General features: G+C 34.8%; 3 protein-coding genes across 4 annotated transcripts; 2 read left to right on the plus strand and 1 right to left on the minus strand.

Moving 5' to 3' along the window:
• The first annotated feature begins 668 nt into the window (after positions 1-668).
• Positions 669-6,181, plus strand: LOC150095230 (sulfotransferase 1C4-like). The gene is made up of 2 exons (XM_090410717.1): positions 669-989; positions 4,465-6,181. The coding sequence occupies exon 2, from the start codon at positions 4,504-4,506 to the stop codon at positions 5,434-5,436; it is 933 nt and encodes a 310-aa protein (XP_090266843.1). The 5' UTR covers positions 669-989; positions 4,465-4,503; the 3' UTR covers positions 5,437-6,181.
• A 3,265-nt stretch (positions 6,182-9,446) lies between these two features.
• Positions 9,447-18,103, plus strand: LOC150095231 (sulfotransferase 1C2-like). The gene is made up of 2 exons (XM_090410718.1): positions 9,447-9,573; positions 17,031-18,103. The coding sequence occupies exon 2, from the start codon at positions 17,071-17,073 to the stop codon at positions 17,941-17,943; it is 873 nt and encodes a 290-aa protein (XP_090266844.1). The 5' UTR covers positions 9,447-9,573; positions 17,031-17,070; the 3' UTR covers positions 17,944-18,103.
• Positions 13,236-20,344, minus strand: LOC150095232 (sulfotransferase 1 family member D1-like). 2 transcript variants are annotated; one of them, XM_090410719.1, is made up of 2 exons: positions 20,035-20,344; positions 13,236-14,664 (listed from the first exon to the last, which is right to left on the minus strand). In XM_090410719.1, the coding sequence occupies exon 2, from the start codon at positions 14,618-14,620 to the stop codon at positions 13,766-13,768; it is 855 nt and encodes a 284-aa protein (XP_090266845.1). In that variant the 5' UTR covers positions 14,621-14,664; positions 20,035-20,344; the 3' UTR covers positions 13,236-13,765. The 2 variants fall into 2 exon arrangements, with proteins under 2 accessions (XP_090266845.1, XP_090266847.1); XM_090410721.1 differs by lacking the exon at positions 20,035-20,344 and adding an exon at positions 16,223-16,558.
• Between the last annotated feature and the right edge of the window lie 835 nt (positions 20,345-21,179).

Genomic DNA, 21,179 nt, shown 5'->3' on the forward strand with positions numbered 1-21,179 from the left:
TAATACACCCAAGGTAAAAAACTTTCTCTCTCTCTCTCTCTCTCTCTCTCTCTCTCTCTCTATATATATATATATATATATATATATATATATATATATATATGTATATATATATATATATATATATACATTGTGATCATATACAGAGGAACACGGAAATATTGAGGAAGATATTTGTATTTCCTGAATGTCACAACAAGTGACGTTTTTCTTTGACGTAGTTTGTCCTTGTGTATTTATGTCCCAAGGAGGTAATTGCGTCCAGCTCAAGCGATCTAGGTATTGTTGCACCACCAGACGGGTCGTGTGTGGGTTTTGTGTCGCATTTAATGGAATAAGTTAAGACTGCAGCAAAAGTTTCTTTTCGATGGCAACGCAAATGAGTGTTGAAACACGTTCGCTTAAGGATTTGCATTATGTCCTATAGGCATTAAATGTCGTAAAATATTTTGTTTTTCTATGCTTAAAAAGTACGTCAACGCCACCTACAGTCAGGAAATTCTCTGCGACCTTGCTTGCAATATCAGTTTATTGTTTATGACAAATATTTCTCCCCAAGGCCATTTGCTGATAAACGTGACATTGCACCATTCTGGGATTACAACATTACATAACATTTCCTTCTTTTTCACGCCATGTGGAAGGTGGCGATAAGCGACACACTGTACTGTGAATGCTAACAGTTAGTGCTACATCGCCAACTATTACAAAAATTATGAATAACATACTACAGATTCACCTTTCACATGTACACAAAGAGAAAATTCGTATCGCTAAATATGATATGTTAGCAAATATTTTTAATTTAATCTTGTAGAGCGAAATAGTTTATCACAAAGCTCTAGCAATCAAGATGATTAAAAGAAACGATACCAGCTTAATACGCCCAATTGATCTTTGCCCTCGTCACTTGGGGGCGCTGTCTTCAGGACACTCAAAACGAGTTAGCCATTGTAGAGGAATTATCATCTAAGAGGTGTTGTTTCCGGGTAAGTTTTGACCATCATTTATTTCTACCTTTAATATAATGCTTGTGACAAATTCTATGTTGTAAATGTGTCACCGAAAGTTCATAAATTAAGGAATTGATACGTATTGATTAAAATCGATAGAATCTAGAGACTTGAAACATTACGTTTAATCCAATTATCTCAGAATATCGTTTTGGCTTCTGCGAGAGTCTAAAATTGCTCAGATCAAGTTTAGCGAATTTACTCGGGCTCAGGATTGAAGTTAATTATTTTAAAATGCTGTTTATTGAATTTTCCACACCTTAGACGTCACATGCATCTTATTAATATTATGGAACAGAACACAATGCATGTCATAACACTTTCCACCGAGGCTAATCTTGTTAATATTATTTATTGATAATTAGAAAGCTTCACATCACCTAATTCTAATTTCTCTATCGATCCCATTATGGTTGTCTAATGGCTACTGAGAAATTAATTTGGACATTCGTCTGCCAAAATTTTCTGGACAAATCTTAAAACCTTCATATCTACAGGAAGAAATTATTTAATAGATTTTTAGTGCTTGATTTTTTAAATATTTCATGATAATCCCACACATAAGAGATTATTCAACTGGGTAACAGTGCATTAGAATCGTAGATGCGTAGAAATCTGAAATATTATGAAGAAGAATAACAAAAGGAAGCATCACGAGATGTTGAACAGCCCCTACATTTTAATAGAAAGTGGGGAAATGTACCAACGTTAACATTTAGAGTTTCCATCAAAAACTTGTAAGAAATATAAGCAAAAAAAAAAAATAATAAGCTGCCATGTGAAGGACAGAGTGTAAGTTGGTGAAAGATGAACTCATTTGCTCCCTTCTGAACTGAGTTAAAGTAATTTTATTCTCAGAACAAGGAAGAATCCACAGGAGTAGAAATAATGTATGATAATTCCATTGCACAAGGATGGTGCGAAGATCGATATATCCAACTATTGACCTGCAATATCTCTGGAGTGTTGGTCAAAATATTAAAGACGTTGCTAAGGGATCAATTACAGAATTCGGTTTACACAATATCTACACTTTGCAGTGAACAGCATAGGTTTTCTGCAACACCAGATAATGTAAAGCAAGGCTCTTTAGTCTAATGGGATATCCAGTGATGCGTTGTATTGAGGGGATTTTGCTAGATGAAACTGACAAGCCTAGGAACCTTGGTGGTTTAGCAGATAGGAATTGAAGTTCAGTCAATATACAAAGACTGCGAGTACAATTCAGAGGATAATTGCAGTGATGAAACAAACGTTGACGTGTAAGAATAAGGAACCAATTTTATTCCTTTAGAATACTTTGATACGATATTATCAAAACTATTTTAAGCAGATTTGGTTTCCGAGGTCGTGTACATACTGTATAAGGGTACAAGGACATTAAAGATGATATTGCATTTGCGAAATGTACACTGCTTGGAAAGAAATCAACGGACACCATACTGTGAGGAACAAACAACCATTGCGTCCATTTTAATAACATGCAGAACCTCCTTCATGTACCATAGGCGTACCATAGCGATCAATCGGAATTTTTAACCATTCTTCCTGTAGGTATGTATTGAGGTCCTGGACTGTTGTGGGACAAACGTCCCTTGACCTCACCCGAAGCTCCACTTTATCCCATAGATGCTCAATAGGGTTGAGATCAGGACTCTGTGGATGCCAATCAATTGTGGTGAGGTCCGTAGAGTAAGCATTGCATTGTCCAGAATGTTCAGATATCTCTGAACATCCAGAGATCTCTGAATGTTCAGTATTCGTATGTTCAGATATCTCTCGATGTTCAGTGTTCGTGGCACCACAAAATTAGGTTTGAGGTCATACCAGGAACAACAGGACGATACCATCACACCACCACCACCACCTCCGAATTTCACAGTTGGAGTCGCGCGCTCTGGCAACAGACGTTCACCGGGCAACCATCACACCTACACCCCATCCATGTATTCGATAAAGTGTGTTTTGTCGCTCCGAACACAGCTTTGCAAGATTCTGCGTCCACCTATACACGAATTTTGCACCACTGAAGTTGGTTTGGATAATGTGGGTTTGCATATTGAGGTGCTACCATAGAAACCCATGCTGTTAGCCTCAGTTCTGAATGTGTTTGTGCAGATGCATGTCTCAGTGGTGTCCAGAACTCAGCATTCAACGTGTCGGTCGACGAATGGTCGACCGAAACGTTAGGAGAGGAATGAGAGCTAGATTTTTCTCTTAGAGCAGGGCTTGATGGGAATGGCTTGTTTGAGGTATTAAGTGACGGTAGTGTAGTGTGAATGAATTCAAAAGAAGGTACGACAGGTGGTGTGAGTAATATGTGGCTTCCCCTAATGAGTCTCTTTCTCCCTGGAGATCTCTTAGTCTTAGAATAATAATAATAATAATAATAATAATAATAATAATAATAATAATAATAATAATAATTTATAGTGAGAAAAAGGAGGGAAATTGTACAGCAGTCATTTTACTCAATGGGCCCAAAGTATTCGCCGGCATACATAATGATCTAAACCTCTGTAAATATATCGCTAAACTGGGGATATTATTAATGATTATTTTAATTTCTCTTTCAGTATCAGAAAAGGTTATTTCAACTAGGATAACTTTAGTACTGAAAAAAAATAAAATAAAACATGCATCACTGAATCTTTGAGATAGGACCTCTTCCGTTTTTAACATAGGTTAATGACCTGTGTAGGAACCTTATTCAGCAAAATGCTATTTTTTGCTGCTCAGGCATCTGTACTTTATGCTAATCTAAATACTACTATGAGACACTTCTGCGCATGACACAGGAAGGCGAATCCATTCCGATAACAGGGTAATCCATCCGTCATGTGGGATGAGTTTATTATTATTAGAAGTCGTAAAATTAGCTTTTCATTAATGAACGGTTTTTAAGTGGTAGCTATTTTTCTTGTATAACAGTTGAAATAATAAAATATCGTGTTCATATTGATACTATAAAATTAAAGAATATGTTTACAATAATTGGCTACGTAAATGAAACAAATTTTATGTATTTCAGTTGGGAGTGATGTGTGACAGCTGCCTATTATGTCATACGTGAAAATAAATAACAGAAATAGTATTATAACGTTATACTCACATTATAATGTCTTCATTTATACGTTTTTAGTAACCCGTATGTTTATGTTACTTGACTGAGCACGTATTTTATTTATTCCTTTGACTAGTTTATAATTTTGCTCCTATTTGATTCCATCTTCTATTCTCGTTTGTATTATTACTTCATGATTTATATATTTTTTTTCTTCCTATTACAATATGAAAATATCTGCATAACATTTCGATTATCACTTATATTACTACTTATTCTCATTAAATTTTCACTTTCCTTGCACACCAGCTCCCCCAAACCAACATCACTCTCCCATCCCAAGTAAACAACTTGAAAGTCAAAATTTTACGATGTTGTATCTTCCAGGTTTATCAATAAGCCAGGGAAAGAAAGACAGAAAGAAAAATGCCTCACTTAAAACCAGCTTCGATGACCATTAATGGCTTTATCATTCCTGGTCTACTATTTACGGAAGACAAATTTCTCAGAGGAATTGCATACAAGCCAAATCCTGATGACATTTTTCTTGCTTCGTATCCGAAAAGCGGAACTACTTGGAGTCAGTACATCGTCTGGACCATCCTAAATCCAGACATTCCACCCCCTCACGTGAACGAGATGATGGATAACAATTTTCCCTTCTTGGAATTCAGTGGTCCAGAAAGCGTAGAAAAACTCTCCAAACCAAGAAAAATAAAGACTCATTTACCATTCCACTTACAACCCTACCATCCACAAGCGAAATATATCTACGTAGCACGCAACCCAAGGGACGTATGCGTTTCTTATTACAAACACACTCAGCAGATTGACAGTATGTACGATTTTGCAGATGGCACTTTGGACGATTTCTTTGAATGTTTCATTGCAGGAGAGCTACCGTACGGTGATTGGTATGATCATGTTCTGTCATGGTTTGACCATCGAAACGACCCAAATGTGTTATTTATAACCTACGAAAATATCAAGTTGGATCCAAGAACAGCAGTTTTAGAAATAGCTGGTTTCCTTGGGGATAACTACAGAGAAAGGCTGGAGATGAATCCCAATCTGATGTCAAAGGTATTGGAAACTATATCGTTTGATAATATGAAGAAGATGACACTTTTCATGCCCCAGAAGGGGGATGAAGAATCGAAAGAAGACGGACGATTTCCAGCACCAAAAACGGATGAAGATTTGAGTCATTTTAAAGAAATTACGTTTTTTCGCAAAGGTCAAGTTGGAGACTGGAAAAATCATCTTTCAGAAGAGCAAGTCAGACGTCTAGATAAATTCCTGAAGACCAAACCTCGTGCTCATGAAGTTTTATCCATGTGGGAGACATATCTGCATTAGTGGGGAAAGTACCACTTCTCAAAATAATTGAAATTAAGAATACAGGTAACTCTTGTTATACCCGATTGATTTATCTACGCTGTGTCCCTACTGCAGAAAGAATGTGAATAAAGTCCAAGTGAAGAAAAGTCCTAAGAAATCCCATTCTTCAGCTGTGACGGTGGAAGTTCGAGTCGGTTTGATATATGGATGGAGCTTCAGAACCAGCAGAATATGCCCTTGTCTTGGGAGATCATACAAGACACCTTTTGCTGCAGTTCGACCGCTATAAGAGTCGCTATGCCCTCTACAATCGCAACATAACTGGCGAGGCTGCAGCTGTAAATCAAGATCGTAATTTCGTTCGCTTGGGAGCTTAACCTCTATCATCCCATGTTACAAACGTTATGTTTTACGTGTTTCCGATATATGCGAAAATTATCGCGAACGCAACCCTCGCGCATAACGAGAGTTACCTGTACATTTACTACTATTATCATCCAATACCTGTCTTAGAATAGGAATATAAACAGAAATTTAATTTTCCTTTCAGCGTAATATTTTGCTGTTCTTTCAGGCAAATGAATTTAATTCCTTATTATTAACATTCTTTATTTTTATATAATTTTATTATAATGTATGTGATAATTTAATGCTTCCAAGATTGTAAGAACTCTTGAGGTCTAAAATAAATCTTCTTGAGATATATCGGCATTGTATGTGTATGCGATTTTCCTTCAGGCAGAATAAATTTTCTTGCTAAAGATTGAAAAACGTTTCGAATCTATGACTCGTGTTAATTTCTTTCAAATTAATTGTTTGTCCATCTCCACTTGCAATATGAATTATCAATAACAATTCATTGGTCATTATAATTTTAATGATTACGAAGCATTGATAGACAGTTCGCGACTTACGTAAATTATCCTGAGTGCACTGAGGAAAAAATTTCAAATTACGAACGATTTACTTAATGTACCTATGATACTATCACGCCTCCTAACAGCGATCTTTTGCGAAGGGAGACATCCCACGCAGTGTATGCCACGTCTTTCTTTCTTTGGTCTCATTTTTTTGAGATCGAAAACACTGGATTGATATGTACTTACACTCACCCGCGCGGTTAGCCTAGTGATTTTGCGCTTCGCAAATATATGCCTGGGGAAGGAGTATCCCAGGTTCGATTCCCTTCGACGACGTGAGGAGCTTAAGGATCTGCCATAGCAAAGTTAGCCGGGGGTAAAGAGCAGGTTTTTTTTGACAGCTTATCTGAGGTTTTTCATCCCGCAAGCAAGCAACCGGTCCCGTGTACACACACGGATTACAGTCAGGAATACTGACCCAGTCATAGGCCTGATTCGTCATCTATGCTGGTTCTGGAAACCGGATAAAATTTATAGGGACTAAGATGGTGTTATACACCCCGTAAAAGGGACTCACGGCTGCTGTATCATCATACGAAAATTAATTAATGTTTCTCGACCAGTTCTTAAATAGTTTTCCGGTCTCCTATCAGTCCATACTGGGGTAAAAAAATCACATTCACGTTTTCCTTAACTTCGTCCATTCCCTGAACATGCATGAAGATATTTTCTTCAGAGAAACAAACATTGCCATGGCAACAATTTTATTTAACAATGTGAAATCTTTCTCCGGTGTTTGTTTCTGTGACTACAGTAAAACTGTTGCTATCTTCACTATAACCTAAGAATGATTAACTTTCATTTGTTCTTATGTCAAGATAAAACATTCGGACCATTTCTGTGGATAATACCAAGTGATCACCCCAGGATTCAAATGGAACCTTACGGTTAACGAATAACTAGCCGTAAATGTTCAAAAGCGCATTTGTAACCTTTGTCGAGGTTATAATATCAAATGCAGATATATTCGACGTTGCGAGCTGTGTTAATATACTTGGCAGATGGCTGCTAGGGCTGAAGGTAAAAAGGTAAATGCGATTTTATTCAGAACATTAAAATCGTTATTTTCCAGTAAAAGGATGTGAACAGAGTTCATTTGAATGAGTTCCATTTTCCCGAGCTTCTTATTGGCAGTTTCTTAAACTATATAATGCATCCTGGTGGAACCACGTTTTGGACAGGATGTGATGATCACGTCGCTGGGTTCATATTTGAATGATAAGCGCCCAACTGAGTACTTGAAACCCATCAGTCACTTGAGTCAATACAGTACTTGATATCTCCATGCAGATCTATTCTGAAATGCTGAAAACATACTGTTAAAATAACTCAAGATTGTTTTTCTTAAAAACGAAACAGCATCTTTAAAACGTTTATTAACTAAACCGCCTATAAAACATAACCAAAGAAGAAATTAGTGTGAAAGCGAATCAAGGCTGTACTCGTGTAAATGCAAATGCACCAAGTTACATGCCCGTTAGGCCGTTACATTTGATAATTCTCGTTTGGAAGTGCGCATGCGTTAGTCAGAATCCGCTACATGACCACGTGCTGTGTGTTTTTTCGCGAATTGTAGTTCTGTTAAGCGCTGAGAGAATCGATGAGATTTTTCCATGTGTCTGCAGTCATTCTCGATAGCTAAGACTCCATCTCTCAATGGATACACCAACTTTAAACAAATTTCTATTAAAAGACCACTTCTAACAACGTGTAACTGATTTCCAATATGTGTCCACAGCAGTGATTTCGTATATTAGTTCAGTATCCATAAAATTAGCTAGAATGTTAAAAGCTCATAACATCAGAGTGGTTTTTAAACCAACTACTACGATCAGACAGGTCTTAAGATCACCTAAAGATGAAGTCCCATTCTTCAAACATCCTGGAGTATATGTAATTCCATACACTTGTGGCCTATCGTACATTGGACAGACCTCTCGAAGTCTTGAAATAAGACAAAAAGAACATGTGGGAGATGTAAATCACAACAGAATAATTACATCAGGTTTAGCTCACCATTTTCCGACATCCAATCACGTTATAGACTGGAAAAACAGTTCTATGCCTTACATCGCGGATGACTCCACCCACAGAAATTTTAAAGAATCAGCAGTGGTACTACGCACAGGCAGCAATTTAAATAGAAATCAGGATGCTATTCTTATAGACGCATAGAAAAATCTCATCGATTCTCCAGGCTTAACTGAACTACAATTCGCGAAAAACCACACAACACGTGGTCATATACCGGATTCTGACTAACGCATGCGCACTTCCAAACGAGAATTATCAAATGTAACGGCCTAACAGGTACTAACGCTTCTGTATTCATGTAACTTGGTGCATTTGTATTTACACCAGTACCGCCTTGATAATGCTAGACAGTAGCTAGTGAAACTGGTTGGCAATTTGTATTTTATTCATTAAATCGTATGGTCTCTTATGAATAAAGGTTTCAGTTTTTTACAACTTTAGAACCACTACAGAAATTCATTCAGAGTATACCTTAATATCCAAAGTTAACATTACAGCAAAATAAACAGTAGGGCGATGATATGCATCTAAGGATGTGCAATTTATTCTAATTTAAACTATCTTGTAGTGTTTTAATTGAGGATGTAAAGTAAAATAGCTACAAACACTGTCAATCTATTCGAATTGTAATACGAAATCTTTTAATTATTATTTCGAATTAATCTTTAGGTTAAGTTGTAGGATTTATAATTAAAAAGAGATGATTTGGTGATTTGAATATCGTTCTATAAACCGTTAGTATTTTTCTTCTAAGTGTTTAAAAATTTTCGATTTGCATTATCGCAAATTCTTATATGAAAGGTAGGCTTTTCTACTTTCTGTTTCTTAGCTATACTCTTCTCATGTATTCCTTGAATAAGATTAGTTCATTTATACGAGTATGGACCGGCTAAAGACTACGAAATAGTCTACGTTTACCCTTCTAGTGAGATAATCTATTGGTTATCTGTTGAATGCTTGTTTGTGAACTTTGAACGTAGACGTTGTTAAAAGGATTACACACATTGTTGCTATGCAATAGTTACCACCTTCCACGAATGAATGAAAAACACGTACTTTCTTGAGACAAATGAAGATGAAGTAAAAAAAGCATTGCGATCTGATTTAGAAAGTGGAATATAATGGCATAAATGTCATAAACCTAGCAACTTCGATTAAATATATGTTAATATAGGATATCGACGCAGGAGAACCTTATTCGGTAATTATGAACAACCTTGACTGCTTAAAGAGTTGTAATTTGTAGTTTGGCGAAGGATGAGGATTATAAAATCACGCTATCCTTGATAAGTAAAATAAAATAAGCTACTTAACAATAATGGCCTTAAAATTAAACACGCTACGTAACAATAATGGCCTTAAAATTAAACAAGCTACTTAATAATAATTGCATTAAAATTAAACAAGCTACGTAACAATAATGGCCTTAAAATTAAACAAGCTACGTAACAATAATGGCCTTAAAATTAAACAAGCTACTTAACAATAATGGCCTTAAAATTAAACAAGCTACTTAATAATAATTGCATTAAAATTAAACAAGCTACGTAACAATAATGGCCTTAAAATTAAACAAGCTACGTAACAATAATGGCCTTAAAATTAAACAAGCTACTTAACAATAATGGCCTTAAAATTAAACAAGCTACTTAACAATAATGGCCTTAAAATTAAACAAGCTACTTAATAATAATTGCCTTAAAATTCAACAAGCTACTTAACAATAATGGTCTTAAAATATAAAACAAATTATATTTCAATTTATGTGATAACATCGTAATCTTTATATAAAATGAACATGACATTAACTGCAATGCTGTGGATGTTATATGTGTCATGCTACTTATGTATTACGATCTCCTGTGATGTGAAAATAATCATAGAGAAATTATTAGACCGTCATACTCACATATATTTACTTGTTACATTTGAAGTCATTTTGATTATTGGCCCTTGAATACACAATTAGTGCAATCAAGAATTATAACCAGCTTTGTTATGATTATCGATGATATTCGTCTCTCTGGCCACTAGGTTTTCCTTTCAAAAGTTATTATTTACACATTTTTTTTCACTGGTTATTATGGTTTCTTTTTATTCTGTGTTCTTCTTTTTATATTTTAAAATTTATACTTTTCGTCTACCGCTTGAACGATGCTCGCGCTATACTGTATTACTGCAGACTAGCCTTAGTTCCAAGTTACTCGAAATCAGTTGAGCAATCTTGGATCTCAGGCTGGTTTCGTTGTATCTTCCAGGTTTATCAATAAGCAAGTGTCAAGAGCGAAAAAAAATGCCTTACTTAAAACCAGCTTCTAAAACCATTAATAAATTTATCACTCGTGGTGCGTTGTTTAACGAGGACGTGTTTCTCAAAGGAATTGCATACAAGCCAACACGAAAATATCAAGTTGGATCCAAGAAAGGCAGTTTTATAAATAATTTCAATATAATTTACTTTATAATTTAATGCCTATCAGATTATACGAATTCTTGAAACGAAAAAAAGTCTAAAATAAATCATCCTAAGATATGACAAAATATAAATGTGACTTTATATGATGATTGCTAAAAAAACGTAAAAGGCAATATCGCCATACGTCAATAAACTCTTCTTCTTTATTTCAATATTAATAATAACTTTGCATTTTTTCGGACACTACATACAAGATTTGTTTGATGATGTATGCATATTTGATTTCCATTTAGGCAGGATAAATTTTTTTGCTAAGTGTTGGTTTCGTAATAATCAACATTCTTTATTTTGATACTTTAAGAGCTACCACATTACACGAAATCTTGCTACAAAAACAGTATAACACAAATCATCTTGAGATAATAACAAAATACGTATGTCACTTTATATGATTATGGCTAAGAAAATACTAAATAACTTCGTAGTTTAGTATAAATTTTATTTCAAAAATAACTAAATTAAAAAAAAAAAACTATTTTATCGCAGTTTTTATAAAGGACTGTATTTCCATTGAGGGAGAATAAATTTTCTTCCCAAAAGTTGAAAACTTTCGTATTTATGTCTTGTGTTGATTTGTTCCAAATAATCGTAAACATTTACGTCACTAGAAACCGCTGCTCTAAATCATAAATTTCATAAGTTTCGTAAACTGGTCTTATTCATTCCCTAGGTTGCTTCCATAAGTTATTAAATTTTTGTTTCAGTTGATTCCATAAAAATTTTTCGTAAGAAATTTTTTTTTATTTTTCTTACGATTTATACTTTTAGAAACTGCTGGTATAATTCTTGCACATATTTCTATTCACCAATTTATATTTTTACGTATTCTTACTTCTTCTTCTTTCAGTACGCGTTATTCCCGCTTCCTATGCAGGGTCCGTACCACTCCAAACCGACCTGTCGCCTAGCCTGCCGCTGGGGGGAATATATTTTTGACTGTAGAAGCGTATGTTCACGGGCCCGGTTTGTCAGCTTGTTGGCTATGCCTGAGGTAGATCCTCAAGTTCCTCACCTCTTCGACGGGAATCGAACCAGGGACACTCCTTCCCCAAGCATATGGTTGCGAAGCGCAAGGCCACTAAGGGAGAATATTTTGCTTTATGCGGACGATGTTATACTTCTAAATAAATCTGCTACAAGTCTGCAAGATTCTCTGACTAAACTGAATAGCTGTTGTAATAGATATGGTATGAAGGTCAGCAATAAAAAGACAAAGACAATGAAAATAGACAGAATCACTGAAAATATCAACTGTGTTGTGAACGGAGAACCTGTGGAACAAGTAAAACATTTCAGCTACTTAGGCACGATTTTTAGTGAAGATGTTAAATTAAATATAGAAATAGACAACAGAATCAGCAAAGCTGGGATGGTGGGAAGTCAATTGAATAAATTCATATGGAATAAGAAAGAAATTAGTCGGAACACTAAATTAGCTGTATACAAGACTGTGTTCAAACCAATTTTAACTTATGGATCTGAGAGCTGGGTCAGAAGTAAAACACTTGACCAAAGACTAAAAACCGCAGATATGAGTCCTGAGAAAGATTAGGGCATCAATGGCAATGTCATATTAAAAATGAAGATATTAGGAAAGAACTTGACATTGTCAGCATCCAGGAATGCGTTAGCAGAGCTAATCTCAGATGGTATGGTCACTTAAATAGAATGGGAGAGGAAAGATTAGCAAAACAAGTGTTCTCTGCCAGGTTGGCAACAAAACGACCCAGAGGAAGACCAAGATATAGGTGGATTGATACGGTACAAAGTGCTTTAGACGATAGAAATATAAGATCTGATAATGTTGGAGTCTTGACAAGTAACAGACTGATTTGGAGGAAAATTGTAGATAGGAAGTTAGTAATGATGTAATTTTTTTCATGTAGTACTATCATATCCTGTACACCCCTTGAGGGTTCATGTCAGGAGCTTGATGAAAATTATGATGGAAATATGAAATGGGAACTAAAGACAATTTTAGAATGAGCTGATTTCCGTGGAGAGAGTTACAGAGAAAGACTGCAGATGAATCCAGATCTGTTGATGAAGACATTAGAACTATATAGTTTGATAAGATGGTAGCTGACTTGCAAAGGAAAGGAGATGAAGCAGGGAAAGAAGGCAGATATTCGCATAGATCAAGAGGTAAAACTGGAAACATCCTCTCTCCGAAGAGCAAGTGAGAATACTGGATGAATTTCGGAATGCCAAACCTCGTGCAAATGAAGGATAACATCGATAACAAATGAACCTCGTTCATTTGTTATCGATGTTACCCACTTTAATAACACTTTAATAGGGAAAAATACTAATTAAAATGAAAATGGTTTTATCACTCAAAATCTCCTTTTAGTTTTAATTTAGGAATAAATTACCATCACCGTCGTATATCTTGGAGATTATGTAAACGAATCACGTGTATGAATGCGAATAGAGCATATAAAACAGAAACTCAATTTTAGCTTCATTGTGCTATTTTTGTCGCAATTGAGTAAAATAAATTTAATGTGTTATTGTCAACGTTTTTAATTTGCTTTTATTTATTAATTTGCTTTAGCAGTCTGAAGCAAATTAATTTTAGATAATGCAAAATACAGATCCAATCGCAAACGATGATTAAAAATTTCCTAAACTTAATCTCCACATGGCATGTGAAATAGTGCTAACAATCTGTGGGTAATTTTAATTTTATCTGTTAAATACAATTATATTTTAATAATATGGAAACTGGTATAATGAAATATATTTTTATTTAAAACGACTTAGCGATCTACATTGCCATGGCAACCTCACTTTTGTTATGGCGCAGTATCGTTTCTAAAACAACGTATATATATATTATACTGTTCCCATTTGTATTATAAACTTATGACACTATTTCTATACAACTAGATCCAGCATATTGCAGATTATTTTATTAACTTGAATCCCACAGTGACATGATTTCTTCACTTCTAGACTGCATTTTAATATATTCATTAAGTTTTCTCTCTTGGTCAGTTGATAAATAGTTTTTCCAGTCTCCTATTTGGGCTTTCCGAAAAAATGTCATATTGGCGTATTCCTTCGTTTCCTTACTAGCATCAGGAGACACGCGTACTGGTATTTTCTTCAGAGAATCAAACGTTGTCATGGCAACAATTTCATTTAACAATGAAGGATCTTTCTCCAGCGATTCCTTGTGGTGCTCGCCTAAAAATGCCGCTATCTTCATCACAGTCTCAGAATGATTGACCTTCATTTGCTCATAGGTTAAGAAGAGAACATTGGGGTCATTTCTATGGTCGTACCAGGATACCACGTGATCATACCAGAATCCAAATGGAACCTTACCACTAATGAATAACTCAAAAAATTCACTTAAGTTCATATCGTGAATTCTGAAGGCATATTTTCTGCATTTTATATGATGGTAATATGAAACGCAGACATCTTTGATGTTGCGAGCGATGTAAATATACTTAGCAGTTGGGTGGTATGGTTGAAGCTGAAAAGGTAAATGCGTTTTCATGCATCTTGGACGAATTAATGAGTTCAAAACAGTAATATCTTTCATTTCCAGAAACGGAACCATCTTAGCACTCATCTCAATGTGATCCATGGTTGCAGGCTTCTTGTTAAGAATTCCCCAAACGATGTACTGCATCCATGTGGAGCCACTTTTTGGATAGGAGTTAATGAACGTATCGGTGGGTTCACATTTGAATGATAAGATGTTTCTCCAAGTTTCAGGTGTCAACTTGAAAGAAATTGGTACTTGAAACCCATCCATGTCTTGAGTCAGTATCGGTTTTTGATTTCTCCATACTTCTGGTGCTGAAAGAATACATTAAGATATTTAAATATATGGTTTTCTAAGAATGGAAATTTTTCATTAAAACTATTAATAAATAATACATCATTAAAACATGACATTTAATAAAATAATGAAGTTTATAGTGAAAAAAAGTCTGGGTGATTCCATACGGAGATTATTATATGGGAAAATGTAACTTTAAAAATCCACTTATTATTTATTGTAATTAACATGCTTGGCGTTGTTTGAAACTACCGTGTGATTCAAGTCTTCGAGTTGGTATAAAAATACCAAAAGATTATTTAAATTAGAATAAATTGCATACGTATATGTGCAATTTCTATTTCAAGAAAATGATTCGAAGTTCCACTTCGAATCATTTTCAAATGTTAACAAATAACGAAAAAGAAAATTAAAGCAAATGATAATGAAAATATAAGAAAGTGTCATTGGATGAATTAAGAATTAAAATTAGAACGACAAGCAGTATAGAAAATTGTAAATTTTGAAATGAATAGTTCTGGGATTTCTCTAACTAACCCAAAAACGTATTTAATATTTAGGACCTAACCTTTAGAACTAAACTTACCCATATTCAAATACAAGAAGTCACCTTTCTTTTAAATTAAAATTTTCCTTATCTCTAGAACTAAACGCATGTCTATTCAATCAGGGGCGGCTCGTGTGTAGGCACTATGGAACTGCAGTACCCCCAATTTTTCTCGATATTTAAATATATTTATTCATTTATTTATATTTTCTTGTAATATTTAATTTTATCATCAACAATCTTAGGAGGACGAAGGACGCTAGCAGTGTCATATTGCTACGCGCGCAAGCATATACACGTCATAGTGAGATGCGAGCTATTAGCGTAATGCGGCACTGTCCGTCGCGCAGTTCCACTGTTGTTTATGTGCAGTTTGCGCAGTAGTAGAGTGTTCGTAGTGCTTATCGTGTTGACTCCGTCTCTTTAAATATTTGGACATTACAATTAAAGGATTCAATTGTAATGTCCAAAAATTTTAAATCCATTCCTTTAATTACAATTAAAGGAATGGATTTTATTTTTAAGTAATTTTGAATTGTACCGAACTGTATACTTTTATCGATAATAAACGATATTTTTTCATGTTTAATTTTTACCATAACTTTGATATTTTATCCAAACACGTATTCACTGTACTTACAGTGTATATATATATTTCGAAAGTTTGCAGCACCCCCACGATTTCATGCCACGAGCTGCCACTGATTCAAATACTACCAATTATCCTATCTTTAGAATTTACACTCATTAAAATACTAGAGCTTACCTTGCGTTTAGAATTAGAAGTTGTCTTCATTAAAATGTAATACATTTCTTCATATCTCATAATTAGTGCCTGAATTCAAATTAAAAAAAAAACCACAGCAGAATGAACAGCAATACGATGACGCCACATCTAAAGGTATGCAGGCCATTCTAATTCAAGCTGTCTCCTAGTGTAATAAACGAGTGTAAAAAAAAAAACGCTTTTTTTTCTTCAAATTGCTTAAAATTCCCTAACGCTATCTTCTATTATCACACGCTCTTACCTGAAATGTATTTTTCTTTGTGGGATTTATAGCACTTAGCTACACCCTACTTATAATGCAGCTATGCGTATTGCCTGAGCAAGTTCGGTTAAACTATAATCTGGAAGTGATAAAAAATTATCTACATTTTCTGGTGAGAGAAACAAATAGATCATTCGCACGAGCGCCTATGTGTGTGTGTGTGTCTGCGCTTGAACTTTGAAACTAGAGTTGGTTCGAAATGAATCCCCAAATTGTTGCTATGCGGAACGTATATAAAAAGCGTGATTCACAAATTGCAGTTCTGTCTGTAATAAACTAAACATGTGATGGATATTTCGTTCATTTCATTTAGTAAATCAAATGAACGAATTTGATTTAGATGTTAACATTGTTTCGTAGGACCTATTATATTAACAAGAGCATTTCTTTTTTTAGAAAATTAATTCTCCTGTCCTTTTTTAAATTTAGCAAATCGGTTCTATTTAATCGCTTCACGTGACTGAATATCACTGGATATCCAAGCTTGTTTTATTTTACCATTAAGAGATGATAGAAAGGTATAATTCCATGTTTTAATCTTATACGACGGTGTAAAACTCTTAACAGCCTGCATGGAATTCCAGATGATACTTAAGCTGATAAAGTTGAAAATATGCAATGAAAATACGAATATGTTTATAGGTAGAAAGAAATGAACACACGCCATGAGTTTTATTAGATTTTATCTTTGACTTTGGGAACATCATTATCCACTTTAAAATATTCGAATCTAAGCTCCTTGTTATAAATCCATATGGCGAAAATTAGATTCCTTTCTGTTTTTCAGATTAAACAAGAGAGAGAGAGAGAGAGAGACAAGCCGACTCATGGAAAATAATTTAAGAAACAAGCTAACCGTAACCTTATGCGATGGTTTCCCTATTCCAGGACATCTTGCAACCCCTGAATCCTGGAGAAGCATGCTGTCCTTCCAAAGTGATCCAGAAGACACGGTGATTGTCACTTACCCAAAAAGTGGCACCACATGGACTCAGTATATCGTGTGGGGGATTGTAAACAAAGCACCTGCTGTCGAGACCATCGAAGAAATGAATCACAAATGCATCCTCTTTCTGGATATGAATCCTGAAGCAGTGAAGAAACAACCCCCACCAAGATATATGAAAACACACTTGCCATTTCATCTTCAACCCTATCATCCAAAAGCGAAGTACATCTACATAGCCAGAAATGCAAAAGATACTTGCGTTTCTTATTTCTACCATACAAAACGCAGAGCTGCCCAAATGAACTTCGATGACGGAACATTAAGCGACTTCTTCGAATACTTTATTAATGGTACGGTTCCGTACGGTCATTGGTACGATCATGTGCTTTCCTGGTATGACCACAGATACGATCCGAACATCCTTTTCTTAACCTATGAGCAGATGAAGGCGAACCATCGTGCATCGATCATGAATATAGCTGCGTTTTTGGGAGATCGTTATAGAGAAGCTATGGAGAAAGATCCTGCATTGTTGAATAACATCGTTGCCATGACAACGTTCGATTCCATGAAGAACATTCCAATGTCTGCGGTTAGCGAAAATAAGCAAACCGCCAGTGGAAAGAACTTTCTGAGGAAAGGGGAAGTTGGAGATTGGAAAAATCATTTGACAACGGAACAAGAAAAGAGACTCGATGATTACATAAAGAATCAGTCAAGATGCGAAGAAATTTTGTCCCTCTGGAAGTAAATGAAAAATGACGTAATATTGTAAAGGAATATCTAATTAATAAAATTAAAAATTTGGATGTCAAAGATAAAAACGAATTACTATTTCATTTTAAAGATAAATAGAGAGAATATGTAAGAATAAAACCACACAATGTAAAGATAAAATAAACTGGATGATAAAGCCAGAGCATCGTTATTTTTTATTATCAATAGTAAAGAAAACCCGGATGAATAGTAATTTACAAAAATAGTATTACATGAAAGAGAACATTAAGAGTTTTTTTTTCTATTTCTTTCTCTTTTTCTTCCATAGGAGTGGTTGGACTCATCAATTATGATTGTTTCATCAGTTTAAAGGCATTTCCCTCTTAATATTGTTATCTGCAGTTTAGAATGTTTATCTCTGTGTTTTATTGATCTTACGAAACAAAACAAAAAATATTATGAACTCAACGATGCTCCCACCAAAGAGATGTGGTAGACGATGGATGATGCCGATAAAGTAACTTGAATAATAAAACGCATCTCTGATCGTTCTATTAAAAAAATATTGACATTTTCAATACAATATATCATCGTATTATCTGTACATGAGTAAGAAATGAGTGATAAAAACCAAACAAATATCAAAAACAGTACGAACGATTGATTAGCATCTTAATTTATAATCAATGTCAGACGACCAAAATAAAATTCTGTAGAAGTAAATGGAAAGGAATTAACAAAAAAAATTAAAACAATTCGTAATATTCTGAATAAATATATTTTCTATAGTTTATTTCTTGGTGGTTTACATGGGAGGGGGAACTTTTCTCTATCATCCCCAATGGATCAACCTTTATAAGGTATCTAATCTGTCTGTCCCTTTCATGTAATTTGTATGAACAGGTGCTTCTTCGACCTTCCATTAAAGGCATGGATGGTCATAATACAGATATAAGCTCAATACCTGTGCCGATGTTTTCTGATAGCGTCCTGAGGGTGTATACTTTGTTTTATGCTTCATAGATAGCAACAACTCACCAGATATGCGGATCTCATAAAGATAGAATCATCTTGTCAGAGCTGTTTTTCTACTTACAGGAGGATGTAGTTCATCCATTGAGATTACTGTCCATGAAATCCCATCATTACTGCACAGGCAGCTGTGCGTCACGATATACAGCTGTCATTGTCTTTTTTGGTGTCCGTGCTATTTTTTTTATTTTATATTTGAAAGCCAGCAAACCCCTTTCGCATGAAACAGTTTCAAAGAACAAAGTAATGTCAACAAACACCGCAACACAAGAATAAAACACATCAGCACGTGAAAAATAGGGCACAATTGAAGGGTAAACACACACATACACACTAGGATATGTCTGGAGACCGACTGTTTACGATTTATTTTCAAAAATTTACTTAGGAGTAAATGAGTTCCTTCAAATCCCTCCCCCTTCTTGAGGAATACAAAGGGATTAAAAGATTTATTGGTTTTCATTTTTATTTATTTTATTTCTATATGTTAAAACTATACAAACTACGGTATATATTATTATTATTATTATTCGTGACACCTCCAAGGAGTCCGAAGGACTCATCGCTGGAGGGCACCTATTATACAACTGTCTCCACCACTATACCAAACCACATCACTACATCAACGCCATCTACCGTCCACCACAACTAGTATTTTTTTTTTTTTTGTCTGTAAATTGAGTGTGTTCTGATTTGGGCCGATTTGTCTGTATGTGGGATGAAAAATCCGAGTTTCTGGGAGAAAAAACAGTGCTACCTCAGTATGAGATCGGCTAACTCACCTTCGATTGAAAAAGTCCACATGTAGATTCGTCCGATCACGACGAGAATCGAACTTAGGCTTATTCCAATCGAAGGACGCAATGTACCGTCGTTCTTTCAACTACGCTACGAAGGCGCTTATGTATTTTAATAATTTTACAGTACGATATTTCAGATTTTATCACATAGAATTTGTAACATTTCTGATTATAGACTTTAAATTTATTACGAAAAGTGAAGAGTGGAAATTTCGAAGTCCAGAATCGAGAAAGTTTAGAATCAGGAACTTCCAGTCAAATTACCTTTCTTAATCCTCAACAGAAGCGCTTACCTTTAAGGAGTATATTCCATTTAAAAAAATAAATCAGTTACACTCGGAGAATGTTTCCGGCGAAAGCAGTCTCGTGCACTCACGTTAGAGAGAGATAATACTGTCTACATCCCTCCATAATTCTCGTCAAGTGCCAAGAAAGCGTATGATGAAACTCGATACATCTGAGAAAGCATGAGAAAAGCTTCTAACTTTCAGGAGTTCATTAATCTTGCTGGAAAACTAGAACAGCTACCAGATAAACAGTTTATTTTATAACGCAAACTTTAACTGTATTCGATTCATGCAGTCTTAAAACTAGCAAAGTTTAGCTTCCGAACAAGTATTTCGAAATTTACACAGTCTTAGTCATTCTCCACTAGAGGGCGGTATGACTATGATACTTTTATTATCGGGATTTAAAAGTGTGCATGAGCACAAAAATAGCACAAGAAACGTTTTATTTAAAATTAGATATTAAATAAAATGTTTCAATTTATTACTTAAAGAATTTGAGTTTTAAAATTATTTTGCAAGAAAGAAGGACTCAGTTTTTGCGATTCTTGTTTTTAATTTAGTTTCTGGGTAGTTATTCGTACACGTATGCGTTGTTATACTGCAGCGCCATCTTTCTTGCATGAAAATAGAGTATGGCATTATTGTATTGATCCATAAAATTATTGTGCTCTTTCGGTGTCCGAATGGGGAAATGTGTAGGAGTATTGGACATGAATGAAAACAAATTATACTATTAAATTCATTCGGAGTACGAACGGCTGAGGTTCTTCTGAGAACTTATTATCATAATTTGTAATATTCGAAATAGAAAGAGTAAAGCTATATACGGTGCTTTCAGAATTCTAGAAAATATTCCAAATTTCAAATTCTGAATTTTACATTATGAGTAAAATGTAAGTTACATAACCATTTTTGATACAACAAAAAATACATTATGCAACTTCACCGTATCAAAATGCTATACACGACCTGATATCAGTCTCAGATTATTGAAGAAAACTCATAAATATACAAAGAAATATGCTCACTTGGGTGTATTTCTTTTAAATTTGCACATTGCTGTTGCCATAAAAATTAAAGTGGTAGAGAAAGAGAATTACAATTTCTAATCTGTTTTAAAATAGCATGCGTGACGTCATGGGGTTGGT

The sequence above is a fragment of the Typopeltis vanoorti genome, chromosome 20, assembly GCF_054136105.1.
Source record: "Typopeltis vanoorti isolate ZY-2024b chromosome 20, IOZ_Tvanoo_1.0, whole genome shotgun sequence".
Classification (NCBI taxonomy): Eukaryota; Metazoa; Arthropoda; class Arachnida; order Uropygi; family Thelyphonidae; genus Typopeltis; species Typopeltis vanoorti.